The sequence below is a fragment of the Mobula hypostoma genome, chromosome 11 (assembly GCF_963921235.1).
Source record: "Mobula hypostoma chromosome 11, sMobHyp1.1, whole genome shotgun sequence".
Taxonomy (NCBI): Eukaryota; Metazoa; Chordata; class Chondrichthyes; order Myliobatiformes; family Myliobatidae; genus Mobula; species Mobula hypostoma.
The window spans coordinates 6,499,280-6,517,370 of NC_086107.1; the positions used below are offsets into that span (position 1 = coordinate 6,499,280).

The 18,091-nt window shown below is 43.9% G+C and overlaps 1 protein-coding gene across 8 annotated transcripts in view; it reads right to left on the reverse strand.

Moving 5' to 3' along the window:
- Positions 1-18,091, reverse strand: part of LOC134353567 (homeodomain-interacting protein kinase 3-like) — a 251,827-nt gene that overhangs the window by 74,862 nt on the left and 158,874 nt on the right. For all 8 annotated transcript variants that reach the window (XM_063061621.1, XM_063061618.1, XM_063061615.1 and 5 more), the window contains one exon: positions 4,813-4,936. In XM_063061621.1, coding sequence (XP_062917691.1) covers positions 4,813-4,936 — 124 coding nt within the window. The remainder of the gene's footprint in view (positions 1-4,812; positions 4,937-18,091) is intronic.

The window sequence follows — 18,091 nt, forward strand, 5'->3', positions numbered from 1 at the left end:
ACCTTGGAAGCAGTTGTGATTCTCAGCTGTATCAGGCTGAAACTGGAACTTTTAATCATATCCATCAAGCTGTTTTTTATGAGATCGCCATTCCCAAGGAGCCCCGGAAGTAAGTGGGTAGCACAGTGGATTAGCGGTTAGCGTAACACTATTACAGCGCCAGCAACCCAGGTTCAATTCCCGTTGCTGTCTGTAAGGAGTTTGTCAGTTCTCTCCGTGACCACATGGGTTTCCTCTTGGTCAGGGATACCTAACCTTTCTTAACGCCATGGACTCCTCCCACTAACCAGGGGATCCGTGGACCCCAGCGTGGGAATCCCGGTTCTAGGTGCTTCGGTTTCCTCCCACGTTCCAAAGATGTACGGGTTACAAGGTTAATTGGTCACATGGATGTAACTGGGCAGCACAGGCTCGTTGGGCTGAAGGGCCTGTTACTGTGCTGCATTGTTCATTAAAAAAGAAAATAAAAATAAAATTCTGCAGTTGCAAATTTAAAAAGCACACATACCCAGTCATCTGATCTGGCTGGTAATGCTGACGATCAGGCAGGTTAGTACTGAGGCACACCTGTAAACTTAGATCCTTGAAAAGTAGGAGAATGAAGGGCAACCTTATAGATATATTTTAAATTCTAGGAGCAAAGTTAAGATGGATGGTAATAGTCTCTTCCTCAGGTTGGGCAAGTCTGAAACCGAAGGGGGGGGGGAAATAGATTTAGGGTGAAAGGGGAAAGATTTAAAAGGCAACTTTTTCCATGAGTAAATGGAACGAGCTGCCAGAGGAAGTGGTTGAAGCTGGTGCAACGCATTTAAGAAAGAGTTGGAAGGGTGAGGCTTCGTGGGATATGGGTCGAATGGGGGAAATTGTGATCAGTTGGGTAGACACCGTGATTGACTGGTTGGGCCGAAGGGTCTGCATCAATGCTGTATTGCTTTGTAAGTTTTCCTATTCCAGTCTAAAGACTGATTTATACTTGTGCATATGGGCTACGCCGTAGCCTATGCTGTAGGCCTGACTTATACTTCTGCGTAGCCCTACGCCGTAGCGAGCATGCATTGTTGTGTCTGCGTCGCTCTGCAATTCACCACCAAAACGCTAGTTGGCGGTGGGGTTTCTATGCCACTGTGTTGAGTTTCTTCGTGAGAGACATGGACGAGGAAATGGATTTCAAATATTTTCGGACGTCGGCAGGTAGATTTGACGATTTGGTTCATCGTCTCCAACCATTTATTTCGCATCAGTGTACAGACACGGCGGAGAAAAGCAACCGGAAATGCGTAGGAGGAAATGCGATGCTACCAAGCGGACCAATCACAGTTGTTGCGGTCTGCGTCGCTGAAGCACGAGTTACTTTTTTGGGAAGGTGTACTTCACCCTACAACACAGGGTACACGCTTCCTACGGTGTACATTTGACGCAGAAGTATAAATCAGGCTTTAGGATAGATTCCACCTCTTCCATAACTTTATAATTTCAATCTGAATGTCTGAAAAAGAAACACCTTATTATATTAAACTAACTTGACGCTGACTTTAAGCTGAAGCATGTCATTAGAATAATGTTGACAGACAAGCTGAAGTTGAAGTTTAATTGTCATTCAGCTATACACATGTAGACAGCTTGGTAAATGAAACAGCATTTTTCTGAGGCCAAGATGCAAAACACAATACATACAGTCACACACAGCTCACAGTTACCATAGCACAAACAGTCACAAAAATAATATTAGCCCAAGTTCCTGCGTGGCATGGCCTGATGACTGATGATGCATGAGATGTTGTCTGGAGCCATGTTTCCACAAGAACAAGCATGCAACAGTTCCTCATCTTATGCAGGGTTATCTATAGACGAAGGCTTTCTAGTTTGTCTTCCAGACAAGCGCTAATTCTGTAACACTTTCATAATCTGTGCACTGACAGCAGTTGTAATGATTTTGTTCAATAATAATTTGTCTACATTTGATTTTATGTGCTGAATTTTAGCTTCCTGGCACAAAGAGATGTGGTTTTGGAGAATGAATACAATGGCATGATAGGTGGATGTACAGTGTGGTAGCACGCACAGGTTGGGCCAAAGGGTCTGTTATTTTGCTGTCTAAGTCCATGACTAGTGTATACAGTTTTAGCATAACATCTCTGCCTATACTCCAAGCCTTGGCTAAAATTAGGAAATAATTCCACATGCCCTTTCAACACATTTACTGATCTGTCAACTTACTGACCATCAAGGTCCCCATGCTCTCTTCTTCCAACTACCACTGGGCAGGAGGTACGGGAGCCTTAGGTCCCACACCACCACGTTCAGGAACAGTTATTACCCCTCAACCACCAGGCTCCTGAACCAGTGTGGATAACGTAACCCATCACAACACTGAGCTGATTTCACAACCTATAGACTCACTTTCAACCCTGCAACTCATTTTCTCAGTATTATTTATTTATTATTATTATTATTGTTTCTTTTTGTATTTTCACCATTTAACAGCTTGTGTGTAGCTGTGCATTTAATCTATTATACTTTTTTGTTCTACTGTGAATCCCTGCAAGAAAGTGGTGACATATACGTACAGTACTTTGATAATAAATTTACTTTAAACTTTGAACCACCCTTGAGGACTGTGATAGTACATCAAAAGTAGTTTTTTTTCTTCAGAACCATTCAATGTTCCCCTATCTATCATGTGTTGCCTTGCTTTCTGGCATCCTTCCAAAGCATCTATTAAACAAAACATTGAATTCCATTCACAACTTTATTGCCCAACTGACTAGACTATCTACATATTTTCCTATCCTGAAGCGTTCCTCCTCATTGTTAACTACAAAGACGGTTCTTACTTCTTAAACGTATTCATTATATACTTGCATTTACACTCAATGGCCACTTTATCTGATACCTCCTGCACCTAATAAAGTGGCCACTACACGTACAGTATGCTGATGCTCTTCTGCTGCTGTAGCCTACCTGCTTCGAGGTTAAACGTGTTGTGCATTCACAGATGCCCCCTGCACACCAGTGATGCAGAAAAATCTCCCTCCCCTCCCCCCACCTTTTAACTCTACTCATCCATTTTTCTCCAGTCCTGCTGAAGGGTCTCGGCCTGAAACATCGACTGTACTCTTTTCCAAAGATACTGCCTGGCCTGCTGAGTTCCTCCAACATTTTGTGTGTGTTGCAACAACTAAACCTGACCACGTCTGCCTGTTTTTATGCATTGAGTTGCTGCCATATGATTGGCTGCTTAGGTGTTTACATTAACGTGCAAGTGTACAGGTATACCTAATAATGTGGCCACTGAGCGTAAATCGAAATTATCAGTCTGTCACTGAAACTCGCGATAATCTGAAATACATGCGACCTTCTTCCTTACAGTCTGGTTTTACCCATCGTTGTATTGCTTACTACAATCTCTGTCCCCTGAGTTTAATTCATGAAAGGGACCTGATTCTCAGGGACTGCTGATCGCCACCTCTAGATCATGTGACCTTTGGTAAACCCTAAATCAAGATACAACTCTCTTTTACGAAGAAAGTGACATGAGGAAGAGCAGAAATAGAACCACATTCTCTTCATTCAAGGGTAAGCTTTTCACACAAAATGCTGTTTCTTGCTCTTTTAATTAGAAAGACCATCACGATACCGATTCAGATTTATTTATCACATGAACATCGAAACATATAGTGAAAAGTGCCGCTTGCGTAAACAACCAACACAAGACAAGGATGTGATGGGGGCAGCCTACAAGTGTCACCATACATTCCGGTGCCAAGACAGCATGCCCACAATAATCAACAATAAAAATCAACAAATAACAAAACAACAGCAATACAAGCCCATTTCCTTCCACACATGGGCAGTCCTCCAATTCCAAGTCAGGCCTCTGGACCTCTAGGCTTCAGCTATTGGCCTTCGACTTCTGGAATACCTGTTGATCTTTGAGTTCTGATCTTCAGTTTCGATTTCCAGACTTGCTGATGACAAGACCATAAGCTCAAACTTTGGAAGCATCAACTGACCTGACCTTGTATTTTCTCATACTTCTTGTTCACATGGACATCTGATCCCAGATCACACTGACTGGGACAGCCTGGCATCTATAGATGTCACACATACACAAAATGCTGGAGGAACACAGCAGGTCAGGCAGCATCTATGAAACTGAATAAACAGTTGATGCTTCAGGATGAGGCCCTTCATCAGGACCGGAAAGGAAGGGGATGATGCCAGGATAAAAGTGGGTGGAGAAGAAGGAGATAGCTAGAAGCTGAAAGGTGAAGCCAGGTGGGTGAAGACAGTAAAGGGCTGGCAAAGAAGGAATCTGATAAGAGAGGAGAGTGGACCATAGGAGAAAGGAAAGGAGGAGGGGCAGCAGGGGGAGGTGATAGGCATCTGAGGAGAAGAGGTAAGAGGCCAGAGTGGAGAATATCGAATGACACCCACAGTTGTCATTCGTTACTTGTCCACATTGCTAGCCTTCGAGTGCCGAGTGGAAGCCTGGACTGTGGATGTTTTTTGTCACCTATCAACACCACTGGTCTCTGACCGTGGAGCGCGGAACGGAGCCCTAACCTCTAACCTTTCCACATTCCCATCCCTAAACCCTAATATGACCTCTAACTTCCCCGCAGCACTGTCCCTAACCCCTAACCTGAACTCCCTTCTCTGTCCCAAAACCATCCCCAAATAACAACTAGGTCTGAGCCATGGCAGTTTGATGCTATCTTGAAAAATAATGCGACACTCTGCCAGATTTAGTAAGCAGGCAGTTACCTATAACAATGGCGTACTGTGTAATTGATTAGAATAATTGCTTACCTGGTCATATTCCAGTGCTCCTGGGTACAAAGGCCATCCAAGAAAGAGCTCAGCAATCACACATCCCAGTGACCACATGTCTATGGCTTCACAAAATGGCAAACCCAATATAATTTCTGGCGCTCTGTGGGAAACAAAAAAGTACAAAGCCTCATTAGAAGGGACAAGCCAAGACTACAAATAAATATAAGACCAGAGACAAAGGAGCTAAATTAGGCCATTCGGCCTATCAAGTCTGCTCTGCCATTCCATCATGGCTGATTTATTATCTCTCTCAACTCCATTTTCCTGCCTTCTTCCCATAACCGTTGACACCCTCACTAATCAAGGAACTATCAACTCCTGCTTTAGATATACTCAGTGACTTCTGCAGTAAATATACTCAGCCATCTGTGGCAATGAAGTCCACAGATTCACCACCCTCTGGCTGAAGAAATTCTTCCTCATCTCTGTTTTAAAGGGAAGCCCTTGTTTTCCGAGTCTGTGCGCTCTGGTCCTAAACTCCCCCACTAATGGAAGCATGTTCTCTATATGTCTTATGACCAATGCCTTATAAAGCTTCAACATTACCTCCTGGCTTTTATATCCTAGTCTGCTTGAAATGAATGCTAACATTGCATTTGCCTTCCTTACTAACAACATGAAAACCCTCAAGAAAATGAATCTCATGCTTGTGTACAGTACAGTGACAAATATTACTTTGGTAATAAATACTTTGAACTTTGAATATTATCACATTAAGTCACACTTTGGAATATATGTGTGTAAATAAGTTGTGCACGTATTTATTGAATGGCCCCACAGGCAGTGATAGATCAGCAAGCAATTACCAAGGCTGAATTGCCTTTAACTGGTTGTTGTCACGGAGTGCCATTGTTTGTCAAAGGACAGGATGCAGGCTGTGTTTTGCAGATCTACTTCCCCACTAGACTGAGTCTCATGCCAGTTAGTCAGATGAGGACAATTTGACTCCAACAGTCCCTCGGTCAGCAGTGATGAGGGGCAAAGCAACAGGCAGGGATATGGTTGAAGGCCGAGGACAGTCAAAGTAGCAATAGGAGAAAAGAAAATCTACCACCCATAAACCTGAAAGGAGTTTGTAAATTCTCCTCTGAATGCTGCCAATGGAAGTGGCAGGTGCAGGTTTGATTTCAGCATTTAGGAGAAATTTAGATAAGTATGTGGATGGGCGAGGTGGGGGAGCACTGTGGTTCAGATGCAGGTCAACGCACCTAGGCAAAATAATACTTTGGCACCGACTAGACGGGCCGAAGGGGCTGTTTCTGTACTGTAGTGCTATATGACTCAATGCAGAGACAAGGAGTGTACCAACACACAAGCACACTGATACGTGGACACACACACACTCTGACTCATGCATGGTATCTTTATACCAACCGGTCATTAGAAAGTTAAAGTAAGTGTACATGTTTTATCATGGCTCAGTTGGTATGAAGAATAATAACCATTGCAAAAGCAATGAAAGACCACCCTACTCAGGTGTTCAACCAGTGTGCAAAAAACAACATACTGTGCAAATACAAAAAGAAAAAAAAAATAATAATAATAAATAAGCAATAAATATTAAGAATACCAGACGAAGAGTCCTTGAAAGTGAATCTATTGACTATTCCTTCTCCGTCCCCACAGACGCTGCCGGACCTGTTGAGTTCTTCCTTCTCAAACTATCAGACCAACTTTACTGTCACCACCAGATCTTGACAACAGTGTGCTTTGGCTGACTCGAAAAATTGCACCACACCATCACCTTAAACAGTCTTCTTTCCTCCCACAGACCAAACACAGTCTGGTTAGGTTAACTGGTCATTATAAATTGCACCATAATTAGGCTAGGATTAAATAGGTGACCTGCTACACACAGCAGCTCTTTGCTCCACAAGGGTCTGTTCCGCACTGTAACCCTAAATAAATAAACAATAAAAATAAAGTTCTGGGAGCCAGTAAGTGCCAGCTACATTACAAGCATGGTTCTGGCTGGTGAAAGTCTCTGATGATGGATGCTGCTTTCCTGCAACAGTGCTCAATGTGGATGTGCTCAATGGTGGGTGGGCTTTACCCATGAAGGATTGGGCTGTGGGCCTTTCTGTTCTTGGGCATTGGTGTTTCCGTACCAGGTCATGATGCAACCAGTCAGTATACTCTCCACCACCACGCATCCATAGAAGCTTGTCAGAGTTTTAGATGACATGCCGAATCTTCACAAACTTCTAAGCCGCTGCCATGCTTTCTTCGTAATGGTGTGGGATTGGCCTAATGGTGTGAGGGTTTGGACTAGATGGTGGGGGTCCTTGATGATGGATTCAGCTTTCTTACAGCAGCACCCAGGTAGTTAGAGTTCACCACACGAACCCCATTCACACAACATCCTATTTATACAAACAGATGAGACGCTTCACAGTGCTCCAAGTGTGATATCACCAAGGTCGGATACATTAGCTTCAGTTTACGAGGACTATATTCTGCAATATACACATTAACCACAACAGTGCAAAGGCTCTGGCCTTGTTTATCCAGCCACTCCTATTGGCACTGCTCGGATGATCAACCTACAGGAATGTGCACTCCTGCCTGTTCATTCACAGCAACTGAGAGCCAGCCTGACATTTAAAGTATTGTGTGGCAGACTTTCATGGTGTAGATTGTGGATAGAAACCATAGAAAAACCACAGCACAGAAACAGGCCCTTTGGCCCTTCTTGGTTGTGCCGAACTATTTTCTGCCATGTCCCACTGACCTGCACACGGACCACATCCCTCCATACACCTCCCATCCATGTATCTGTCCAATTTATTCTTAAATGTTAAAAAAGAAACCGCATTTACCACCTCGTCTGACAGCTCATTCCACACTCCCACCACTCTCTGTGTGAAGAAGCCCCCTCTAATGTTCCCTTTAAACTTTTCCCCCCTCACCCTTAACCCATGTCCTCTGGTTTTTTTCTCTCCTTGCCTCAGTGGAAAAAGCCTGCTTGCATTCACTCTATCTATACCCATCATAATTTTATATACCTTTATCAAATCTCCCCTCATTCTTCTACGCTCCAGGGAATAAAGTCCTAACCTATTTTCAATCTTTCTCTGTAACTGAGTTTCTCAAGTCCCGGCAACATCCTTGTAAACCTTCTCTGCACTCTTTCAACCTTATTTATATCCTTCCTGTAATTTGGTGACCAAAACTGAACACAATACTCCAGATTCGGCCTCACCAATGCCTTATACAACCTCATCATAACATTCCAGCTCTTATACTCAATACTTTGATTAATAAAGGCCAATGTACCAAAAGCTCTCCTTACGACCCTAACTACCTGTGACGACACTTTTAGGGAATTTTGTATCTGTATTCCCAGATCCCTCTGTTCTACTGTACTCCTCAGTGCCTTACCATTTACCCTTATGTTCTACCTTGGTTTGTCCTCCCAAAGTACAATACCTCACACTGGTCTGTATTAAACTCCATCTGCCATTTTTCAGCCCATTTTTCCAGCTGGTCCAAATCCCTCTGCAAGCTTTGAAAACCTTCCTCACTGTCCACTACACCTGCAATCTTTGTATCATCAGCAAATTTGCTGATCCAATTTACCACATTATCATCCAGATCATTGATATAGATGACAAATAACAATGGACCCAGCACTGATCCCTATGGCACACCACTAGTCACAGGCATCCACTCTGAGAAGCAATCCTCTACTACCACTCTTTGGCTTCTTCCGTTGACCCAATGTCTAATCCAATTTACTACCTCTTCATGTATAAATAGCAACTGAATTTTCCTAACTAACCTCCCATGCAGGACCTTGTCAAAGGCCTTACTGAAGTCCATGTAGACAACATCCACTGCCTTCCCTTCATCCATTTTCCTGGTAACCTCCTCGAAAAACTCCAATAGATTGGTCAAACATGACCTACCACGCACAAAGCCACGTTGACTCTCCCTAATAAGTCCCTGTCTATCCAAATGCTTGTAGTTTCTGTCTCTTAGTACTCCCTCCAATAACTTACCCACTACCAATGTCAAACTTACCAGCCTATAATTTTCCAGGTTACTTTTCGATCCTTTTTTAAACAACAGAACAACATGAGCCATTCTCCAATCCTCCGGCACCTCACCCGTAGACGCCGACATTTTATATATATCTGCCGGGGCCACTGCAGTTTCAACACTAGTCTCCTTCAAGGCCCAAGGGAATACCCTGTCAAGTCCTGGGGATTTAACCACTTTAATTTGCCTCAAGATAGCAAGCACCTCCTCCTTTTCAATCTGTACAGTTTCCATGATCTCACTACTTGTTTCCCTTAATTCCATAGACTTCATGCCAGTTTCCTTACACTGTGCAAGGTTTCTTTCTGGTCCAGGATATAATGCAGTAAAGCGTTAAGAACACAGAACATTACAGCACAGTACAGGCCCTTCGGCCCACACCCACAGTGTTGTGGTTTCTCTTGCAGGATGTGCCTATCTAAGGGTCTCTTAAATGTTCTTCATGTATCACCTTCTGCCACTACTCTTGGCAGGGTGTTCCAGGCACCCACCACTCTGTGTAAAAAAAAAACTTATCTCAGACATCCCCCCCCCTGCCATATTTCCCTCCAATCACCTTATAGTGATAAGCAACACACACAAAATACTGGAGGAACTCAGCAGGTCAGACAGCATATATAGAAATGAATAAACAGTTGACATTTTGGGCAGAGACCCTTCTTCAGGGCTGGAAAGGAGGACTAGCTAGAAGTTGACAGGTGAAGCCAGGTGGGTGGAAAAGGAAAAGGGCAGGAGGAGAAGGAATCTGATTGGGGATGAGAGAGGACAATGGAAGAAAAGGAAGGAGGAGGGGCACCTGGGGGAGGTGATACGCAGTTGAAGAGAAGAGGTAAGAGAGAGCTGAGAGGCCAGAGTGGGGATTGAAGAACAGGGAAGGTGGAGAGAATTTTTGTTTTAACCAGAAGGAGAAATCAATGGTCATGCCATCAGGGTGGAGGCTAACCACACAGAATTTGAGGTGCTGCTCCCCCACCATGAGAGTGACCTCATCATGGCAAAAGAGGAAGCTATGGACCGACATGTCAGAACAGGAATGAGGATAGGAATTCAAATAGCTGACCACCGTGAAATTCTACTTTTGACAGATGGAGCCTCACTATAGGAAGGATGTGGAAGCATTGGAAAGGATACAGAGGAGATTTACCAGGATGCTGCCTGATTTAGAGAGTATGCATTATGATCAGAGATTAAGGGAGCTAGGGCTTTACTCTTTGGAGAGAAGGAGGATGAGAGGAGACATGATAGAGGTGTACAAGATGTTAAGAGGAACAGATAGAGTGGACAGCCAGCACCTCTTCCCCAGGGCGCCACTGCTCAATACAAGAGGACATGGCTTTAAGGTAAGGGGTGGGAAGGATATTAGAGGAAGGTTTTTTACTCAGAGAGTGGTTGGTGCGTGGAGTGCACTGCCTTGGGTCAGTGGTGGAGGCAGATACACTAGTGAAATTTAAGAGACTACTAGACAGGTATATAGAGGAACTTAAGGTGGGGGGATTATATGGGAGGCAGGGTTTGAGGGTCGCAACAACAATGTGGGCCGAAGGGCCTGTACTGTGCTGTACTATTCTATGCTCTAAGTTCTATGGAGTGTAAGTGCTCAACAAAGCGGTCCCCCAATTATTGGGGTAATTGGGAGACCGCTTTGTCGAGTACCTCCATTCTATCCTTAAGGTTTTACCTTCGGTCCTTAAGGTTGTACACATGAAAGCTTCAAGCATCATGCAACGGGGAACAGATGCATTTCACAGGGTGGGTGCAGGTTATCTTCTCCTTGTCGGAATTGGAATTGGTTTTATTATTGACACATGTACCAAGATCCAGTGAAAAAACTGTCTTGCATACTGTACATACCGATAAAATCATTCCATCGTGTATTGAGGCAGAACAAGATAATAACAGAATGCAGAATAAAGTGTAACAGCTACAGAAAAAGTACAGTGTAGGTAAACGATAGGTGCAAGATTACAGTGACGTAGATTGCAAGGTCAAGGGCCCATCTTAATGTACTAGGGAACCATTCAATAATCTCATCACGGTGGGAGAGGGGAGAAGAGAGAAAGTCTGGGGTGAGTAGGCTTGGTCAATTATTACCAAGATACAGTGAAAAGCTGGTCTTGCATACTGTTCATACAGATCAAATGATTACACAATGCACTAACGTAGAGCAAGGTAAAACAATAATAATGCAGAATAAAATGTAACAGCTACAAAGAAAACAATTATAATAGAATGAGCTTGCAACAGTTTGCTACACTCCTGCCTAATTATTCATACAGTATCTTCTTTTCTTAGTAGCTTTTTTTTTAACTATAAAAGTTTATTTACACAACTAATATACAAGGTACAGAGATTCAGCATTTACAATATGGTGAGTACACGCAGATTAAAATATGATTACTATCATCGATAAAACAGTCAATTCCCTGGGGAGGCCACCGCTCCCGGAAATTCCCCGAAGTACCCATTGTGACCACATGTTCCCTCTCCAAGGACAGCCAGGCACGAACATATCCTCGGAGAGGGGCAGGCAGTCGGCCCTGGTACACCCCTCCACTTTGTTCCGCCTCCACCCATGAATGGCCATCTTGGCCAGGCCCAGAAACAAGCCCACCAGAAGATCCTCCTCATAACCCGCCCCTTCTGTACAGGGTGCCCCTAAATGGGGAGCTGGTAACGCTGTTGACGTAGAGGGTAAGGCAGTGCCCAAGTGAGTTAACTTTCTTTTGTCGCACTTTCAGTAATTTGGGTCTGGGTCTTAGGGTGTTCACGATTCAAAGCACATATAATATCAAAGAATGTATAAATTATGCACCTTGAAATTTGTCTACTTTCATTCAGCCACAAAGCAAGAAACTCAAATAACCCAATTTAAAAAAGATTGAAAACCACTGTGTAGAGAAGGAGAGAGAGAAAACAAAATGAGCCCCAGTACAGTTCATTCCCCAACCAGCCTCACCTCCACCTGCCTCCTCACTGTCTATGGCGATGGTTCACCACAATTTGCTTCAGAAAAGATGTTATAAGTAATGTTTTTAGTCGAATCTCTTGCCTTATGATTTACCAGTAAGCTGTCATACATCTTAGGTGGCACCATCTTAAACCAAGGAAGTGTTACACAATCTATTGTCTTTCCTTCTCTGGGTACTCTTTAAGGGGAGAGAGATAACAGTGAACTATTGACCAGTTAGTATGGCTCTGGCAAGAAAAATCCCAGATTGATTAATAAGAAAGGAGACGGAGAGCTTAGTGACGTGGCAGCAACCAATCCCACAATATCAATAAGAGAGCTGGTTACTGACTTCAGAAATGGGAGGAGTGCACATACTTCTATCTACATCAAAGGGCTTGAGTTTGCGAGGGTTGACAGCTTCAAATTCCCATGTGTAAACATCACCAATTGACTGTCCTGGTCCAAACACGTTGCTGTCATGGCCAAGGAAGCTAACTAATGCCTCTACTTCCTCAGGAGGCTAAAGAAATTTAGCATGTCCCCATCAACCCTTACTAATTTTTATCAATGAACCATTCTGATGAATGCACAATGGTTTGGTACGGCAACTCCTCTGTAAGTGACCGCAAGAAACCATAGAGAGTTAGGGACTCAGTTCAGCACATCACAGAAACCAGCCTCCCCTCTCTGGACTCTGACTGTATTTTAAATTGTCTCAGTAAAGCAGCCAACATAATCAAAGACCCCAGCTACTCTGGACATTCTCTCTTCGCTTCTCCCCTTTCCCTTCAGGCAGATGGTACAAAATGGCTGACAGCACATACCACCAGACTCAAAGGCAGCTTCTATCCCACTGTTGTAAGACTCTTGGAAAGGCTTCGTACAATTTAATGAATTCTTGGTCTCACAATCTACTTCGTTATGATGTTTACCTGTATTGAAATTCCTCTGTAAGTGTTACACTTTATTCTGCATTGTTATTGTTTTACTTTGTTCTACATCAATGCTCTGTTAATCAGTAGATGCGTATCTACAGTACGCATGACAAGCTTTTCACTGTATCTTAAAAAACTAACACCAACACAAATAAGGAATGACAGGAGATCTCTCAGAAAATATTAATAAAGCTGGGAAGAGTCAACATCGACTAATGAATTGAAATCAGGTTGGAGTAATTTGTTATGAGTTTCAGTAGGCTGCATCTGACAGAATAGATATAGGCAAACCAGCTGACATGGTGAACTTAATCTCTTCTGGGCTCTTTAATAAAGATCTTTGACTACCTATGACAGGCTCTCCAAAGCACCAGAGATACCACCAATGTCATTGCAACAGAATCCTCCAAATCAATAAGTGAACCAACATCAGCAATTTCCCAGTTCACCATCACCAGTATCAAGATTCTAGATATACTGAACTGGACAGCTCTCATGCCTGCATCAGACCCTTGAAACACGTGCTTTTGCAAAGGTGCAAGATTACCAGAAAAGCAGAGAAGGAAGATACAAAGATGTTTTCAAAGCCACCTTGAGAAAATGTATTCTCCGTCCAATTTGTAAAGATCACTGACCTCTGGAAATAGAGGTGTGCCCAGGAAGGAAGAGAGAACAAAGAGATTTTCTTCAACAGGAACATGTAGAGGCCAAGTGAAAATCTCAGGAGTGCACCACAACTCAAACAAATAGCAGGATTCTTAACAGTGTGGAGGAACTGCAGGGTCTTGGGGTTCTGTCCTCTGGGGGCGTAGCTTCTTCTGTTTGAAATCATTGGATCCTCGAACTTGCTCTCTCACATTCCAGGTCCACATTCATAGATCCCTCGAAATTGCCGTGCAAGCTGATAGCATGGTTTGAATTCAACATCTGGTAATGCTGCAGCTCCATAAAAATCTGGTTAGCCCACACTTGGAGTATGATATTTTGTCTGGTCACCTCATTATAGGAAGAATGTGAAAGTTTCAGAGAGGGCGCAGAAAAAAAAATTACCAGAATGCTACCTGGATTAGAGGGGATATCTTTGAGGAAAGCATGGGCATTTCTCTTTGGAAAAGAGGAGGATGAGAGACGACTTGATAGAGCTACTGTATATAAGATGATAAGAGGCATAGAGTGGACAGCCAGAGACCTTTCCACGGGTACAGGCTAATATGATGGGACATAATTTTAAGGTGATTGGAAGAAAACACTGGAGGGAAGTCAGAGGCAAGTTTTTTTTTACACGAGAGTGATAGGTGCATGTAGCAGATGGTGGTAGAGGTAGATACATTAGGGCAATTTAAGAGATAGGCACATGGATGAAAGAAAGATGGAGGGCTATGTGGCAGGGAATGGTTAGGTTGATTTTGGAGCCACACACACAAAATGCTGGAGGAACTCAGCAGGCCAGGCAGCATCTATGGGAAAGAGTACAGTCGATGTTTAAGGCTGAGACCCTTCAGCAGGACTGGAGAGAAAAAATAAGGAGTTAAAAGGTGGGGGAGGGGGAGGAAGAAACACAAGGTGATAGGTAAAACTGGGAGGGGGAGGGGTGAAGTAAAGAGCTGGGAAGTTGATTGGTGAAAGAGATACAGGGTTGGAGAAGTGGGGATCTGATAGGAGACGATGGGCAGGTAAGGAGATAAGGTGAGTGAGGGAAAAGAGGATGGGAACGGTGAGGAGGGCCATTACCAGAAGTTCAGGAAATCAATGTTCATGCCATCAGGTTGGAGGCTACCCAGATGAAATACAAGGTATTGTTCCTTCATCTTGAGTGTGGCTTCATCACGACAGCGGAGGAGGCCATGGATAGTCATATCGGAATGGGGATGGGAAGTGGAATTTAAGTGGGTGGCCACTGGGAGAACCCGCTTCTTCTGGTAGACGGAGCGTAGGTGCTCGGTGAAACAATCTCCCAATTTATGTCGGGTCTCACCGAGAGAACCAGACACTGTAAATGACTCCAACAGACTCACAGGTGAAGTGTCATGTCACCTGGAAGGACTGTTTGGGACCCTGAATGGTACTGAGGGAAGAGATATAGGGGCAGGAATAGCACACGTTCTGCTTGCAAAGACAAGTACCAGGAACCTCCCACCTGATGGCATGAACATCGATTTCTCGAACTTCAGGTAAATTTCTGCACCATTCCCCGTCCCCCTCACTTTATCTCTTTGCCTGCCCATCGCCCCCCTCTGGTGCTCCTCTCCCCTTTTTCTTTCTTCCATGGCCTTCTATCCTCACTTATCAGATGCACCCCACCCCGCCCCCACCTCCAGCCTTGTACCTCTTTCACCAATCAACTTCCCAGCTCTTTACTTCACCCCTTCCACTCCTGGTTTCGCCTGTCACCTTGTGTTTCTCCCTCTCCTTCCCCCACCTTTTAACTCTATTCATCATTTTCTCTCCAGTCCTGGTGCAGGGTCTTGGCCCAAAACATAGATGCTGTCTGGCCTGTTGAGTTCCTCCAGTATTTTGTGTGTGGGGCTTGAATTTCCAGCATCTGCAGATTTTCTCTCGTTTGAGATTGATTTTGGGGTAGGTTAAGAAGTCGGCACAACATCGTGGTCTGAATGGCCTGTACTATGCTGCACTGTTCTTTGTTCTGTCACTGAACTCCCAGTTCACGAATCCCAGCATCAAGACTTTTTGACTCAGTTACACTCAACCAGCGCTGCTGGACAGAACATTGTGCTCTCATGCCTATACCAGACCATAGAAACACATGCTTTCTCCAGAGCAAAACATTACCAAGACAATAAAGGAGAAAGATACAAAGATGCTTTCACACCCACCTTGATAGAATGTAGTCTCTGTCCAATTTGTAGGGATCACTAAACTCTTGAAATGGATGTGTGCCCAGGAAGGTACTGAGAACAGAGAGTTTCTTCAATGGGAGCATGCAGAGGCCAAGTAAAAATCTCAGGAGTTTACCAACAGTCAAACACACAGAATACTCTGTCAAATGCCAGCTGTGGCAGAGTCTGGTGACCCCACACAACAGGAGTGAAAGAAAGTCATTCTTAACTTCCAAAGACTGTTACAATACAAATGTATGTCAGGTAATTTATGCAAATTTGCAGCCACGGATTTGTAGACTTTCAGGAGCAGACGGTATGGTTTATATAATTAATTTAATGCTCGACTGTGAGCCAGCTGTCAGTAACTGATGTAGTGCACGATACCCCTCACAACCAGCTGCCTGCAGCTCAGGATTGTTCATGCAGTGAGGTTACAGCTGCGGTGTTGTGTAAGTAGATCAACAGCAGGCTAATCCTGGCAAACCGAAGCACTGTCCATCCACGTGCACCTACCCGATGTGACGCTCATCAAAACAGGGCCGGATTGTCACAACTGCCAAAGAAGGGCCATCACGTGTACATAGATCACCATCAGCAGCTAACAATAAGAGACCAGAAGCATAAGAGCGCTGAGGTACCAGACTTGGGTCAGAGTGGGAATGTCAAAATTCAAAGTACATTTATTATTGAAGTATACACACGTCACCATATACTACCCTGAGATTAATTTTCTTACAGGCATTCATGGCAGAACAAAGAAATACAATAGAATCAATGAAAAACTACACATAAGCGACTGACAAACAACCAATGTGCAAAAGAAGACAAACTGTGCAAATACAAAAAATATTAAATAAATAAACATAAAAATAAATAAATAGATAGATATTACTGAAAACATGAGTTGTAGTACTCTTGAAAGTGAGTTCATAGGTTGTAGAATCAGTTCAGTGATGAGGAAGTGAAGTTAAGAGTGAAAGGTGAAAAGTTTAAGGGGAACATGAGGGAAAACTTTTTCACTCAGAAGGTCGTGAGAGCATGGAACAAGTTGTCAGCAGAAGTGGTGCAGCATGCGAGCTCAATTTCAATGTTTAAGAGAAATTTGGATAGGTACATGGATGATAGGGGTATGGAAGGCCATGGTCCGGGTGGAGGTTGAGGTGAGTAGGGAGCTTGAAAGATTTGGCAAAGACCAGGTGGGTCTGTTTCTGTGCTGTACTTTTCTATAACTCTGAGTTATGCACACTGGCTCAGAAGCCTGATGGTTGAAAGGTAATAACTGTTCCTAAACTCTTACCTTTAATTCAGGAGGCTCAGTGGATAAACAGCTCATAGTTTGACAGCATAGTGACTTTACCTATGCCCAATGTGGACAAATTAATCAACATGTCCACATGAACTCTCACTATCCAAGAAAACTATACTTTAAATCCATGTACAATTTATAGAAAGATTAAAGGAACGTGCTTGATTTGGGTATTGGAAACTGAAGAACACTAATCTATTTTGGGTAGAAAGCCAGAAAGCTCAAGTCAGTGAGTCTGGGTCAGGGACTGGAGGTTGGAGTCACAATGTCTGCGAGTCCATGACCAAGGATTAGAGGCCTGGAGGTGATCTGTCCTGGGGCTGTGGGAATGCTACGTTAGTGCCAGAATGTGTGACAACTCTTGAGGGCTGGCCCCAGCACATTCTTGGGTGTGTTGGTTGTTAATACCAGCAACATATTTCACTTTATGTTTTGATGTATACGTGATAAACAATTCTGAATCCACTTCTACACTCACAGGCCCCTTTATTAGATACTCCCTGTGCCTAATAAAGTGGTCACTGGGTGTACATTAGCGGTCTTCTGCTGCTCAGCCCATCCACTTCAAGGTTAGAAGGGTTGAGCATTCAGAGATGCTCTTCTGCACACCGCTGTTGTAACACATGGTTACTTGAATTACTGTCAACTTCCGGTTAGCATAAACCAGTCTGGCCATTCTCCTCTGACTTCTTTCATTAACAAGGTATTTTCGCCCACAGAACTGCCACTCACTGGATATGGAGGAACAACACCTTATATTCCTTCTGGGTAGCCTCCAACCTGATGGCATGAACATTGACTTCTCTAACTTCCGTTAATGCCCCACCTCCCCCTCGTACCCCATCCGTTATTTATATACACACATTCTTTCTCTCTCTCTCTCTCTCCTTTTTCTCCCTCTGTCCCTCTGACTATACCCCTTGCCCATCCTCTGGGCTCCCCCCTCCCCCTTTCTTTCTCCCTAGCCTCCCTAGGCCTCCCGTTCCATGATCCTCTTATATCCCTTTTGCCAATCACCTGTCCAGCTCTTGGCTCCATCCCTCCCCCTTCGTTCTTCTCTTATCATTTTCGATCTCCCCCTCCCACTTTCAAATCTCTTACTTGCTCTTCTTTCAGTTAGTCCTGACGAAGGGTCTCAGCCCAAAACGTCGACTGTACCTCTTCCTAGAGATGCTGCCTGGCC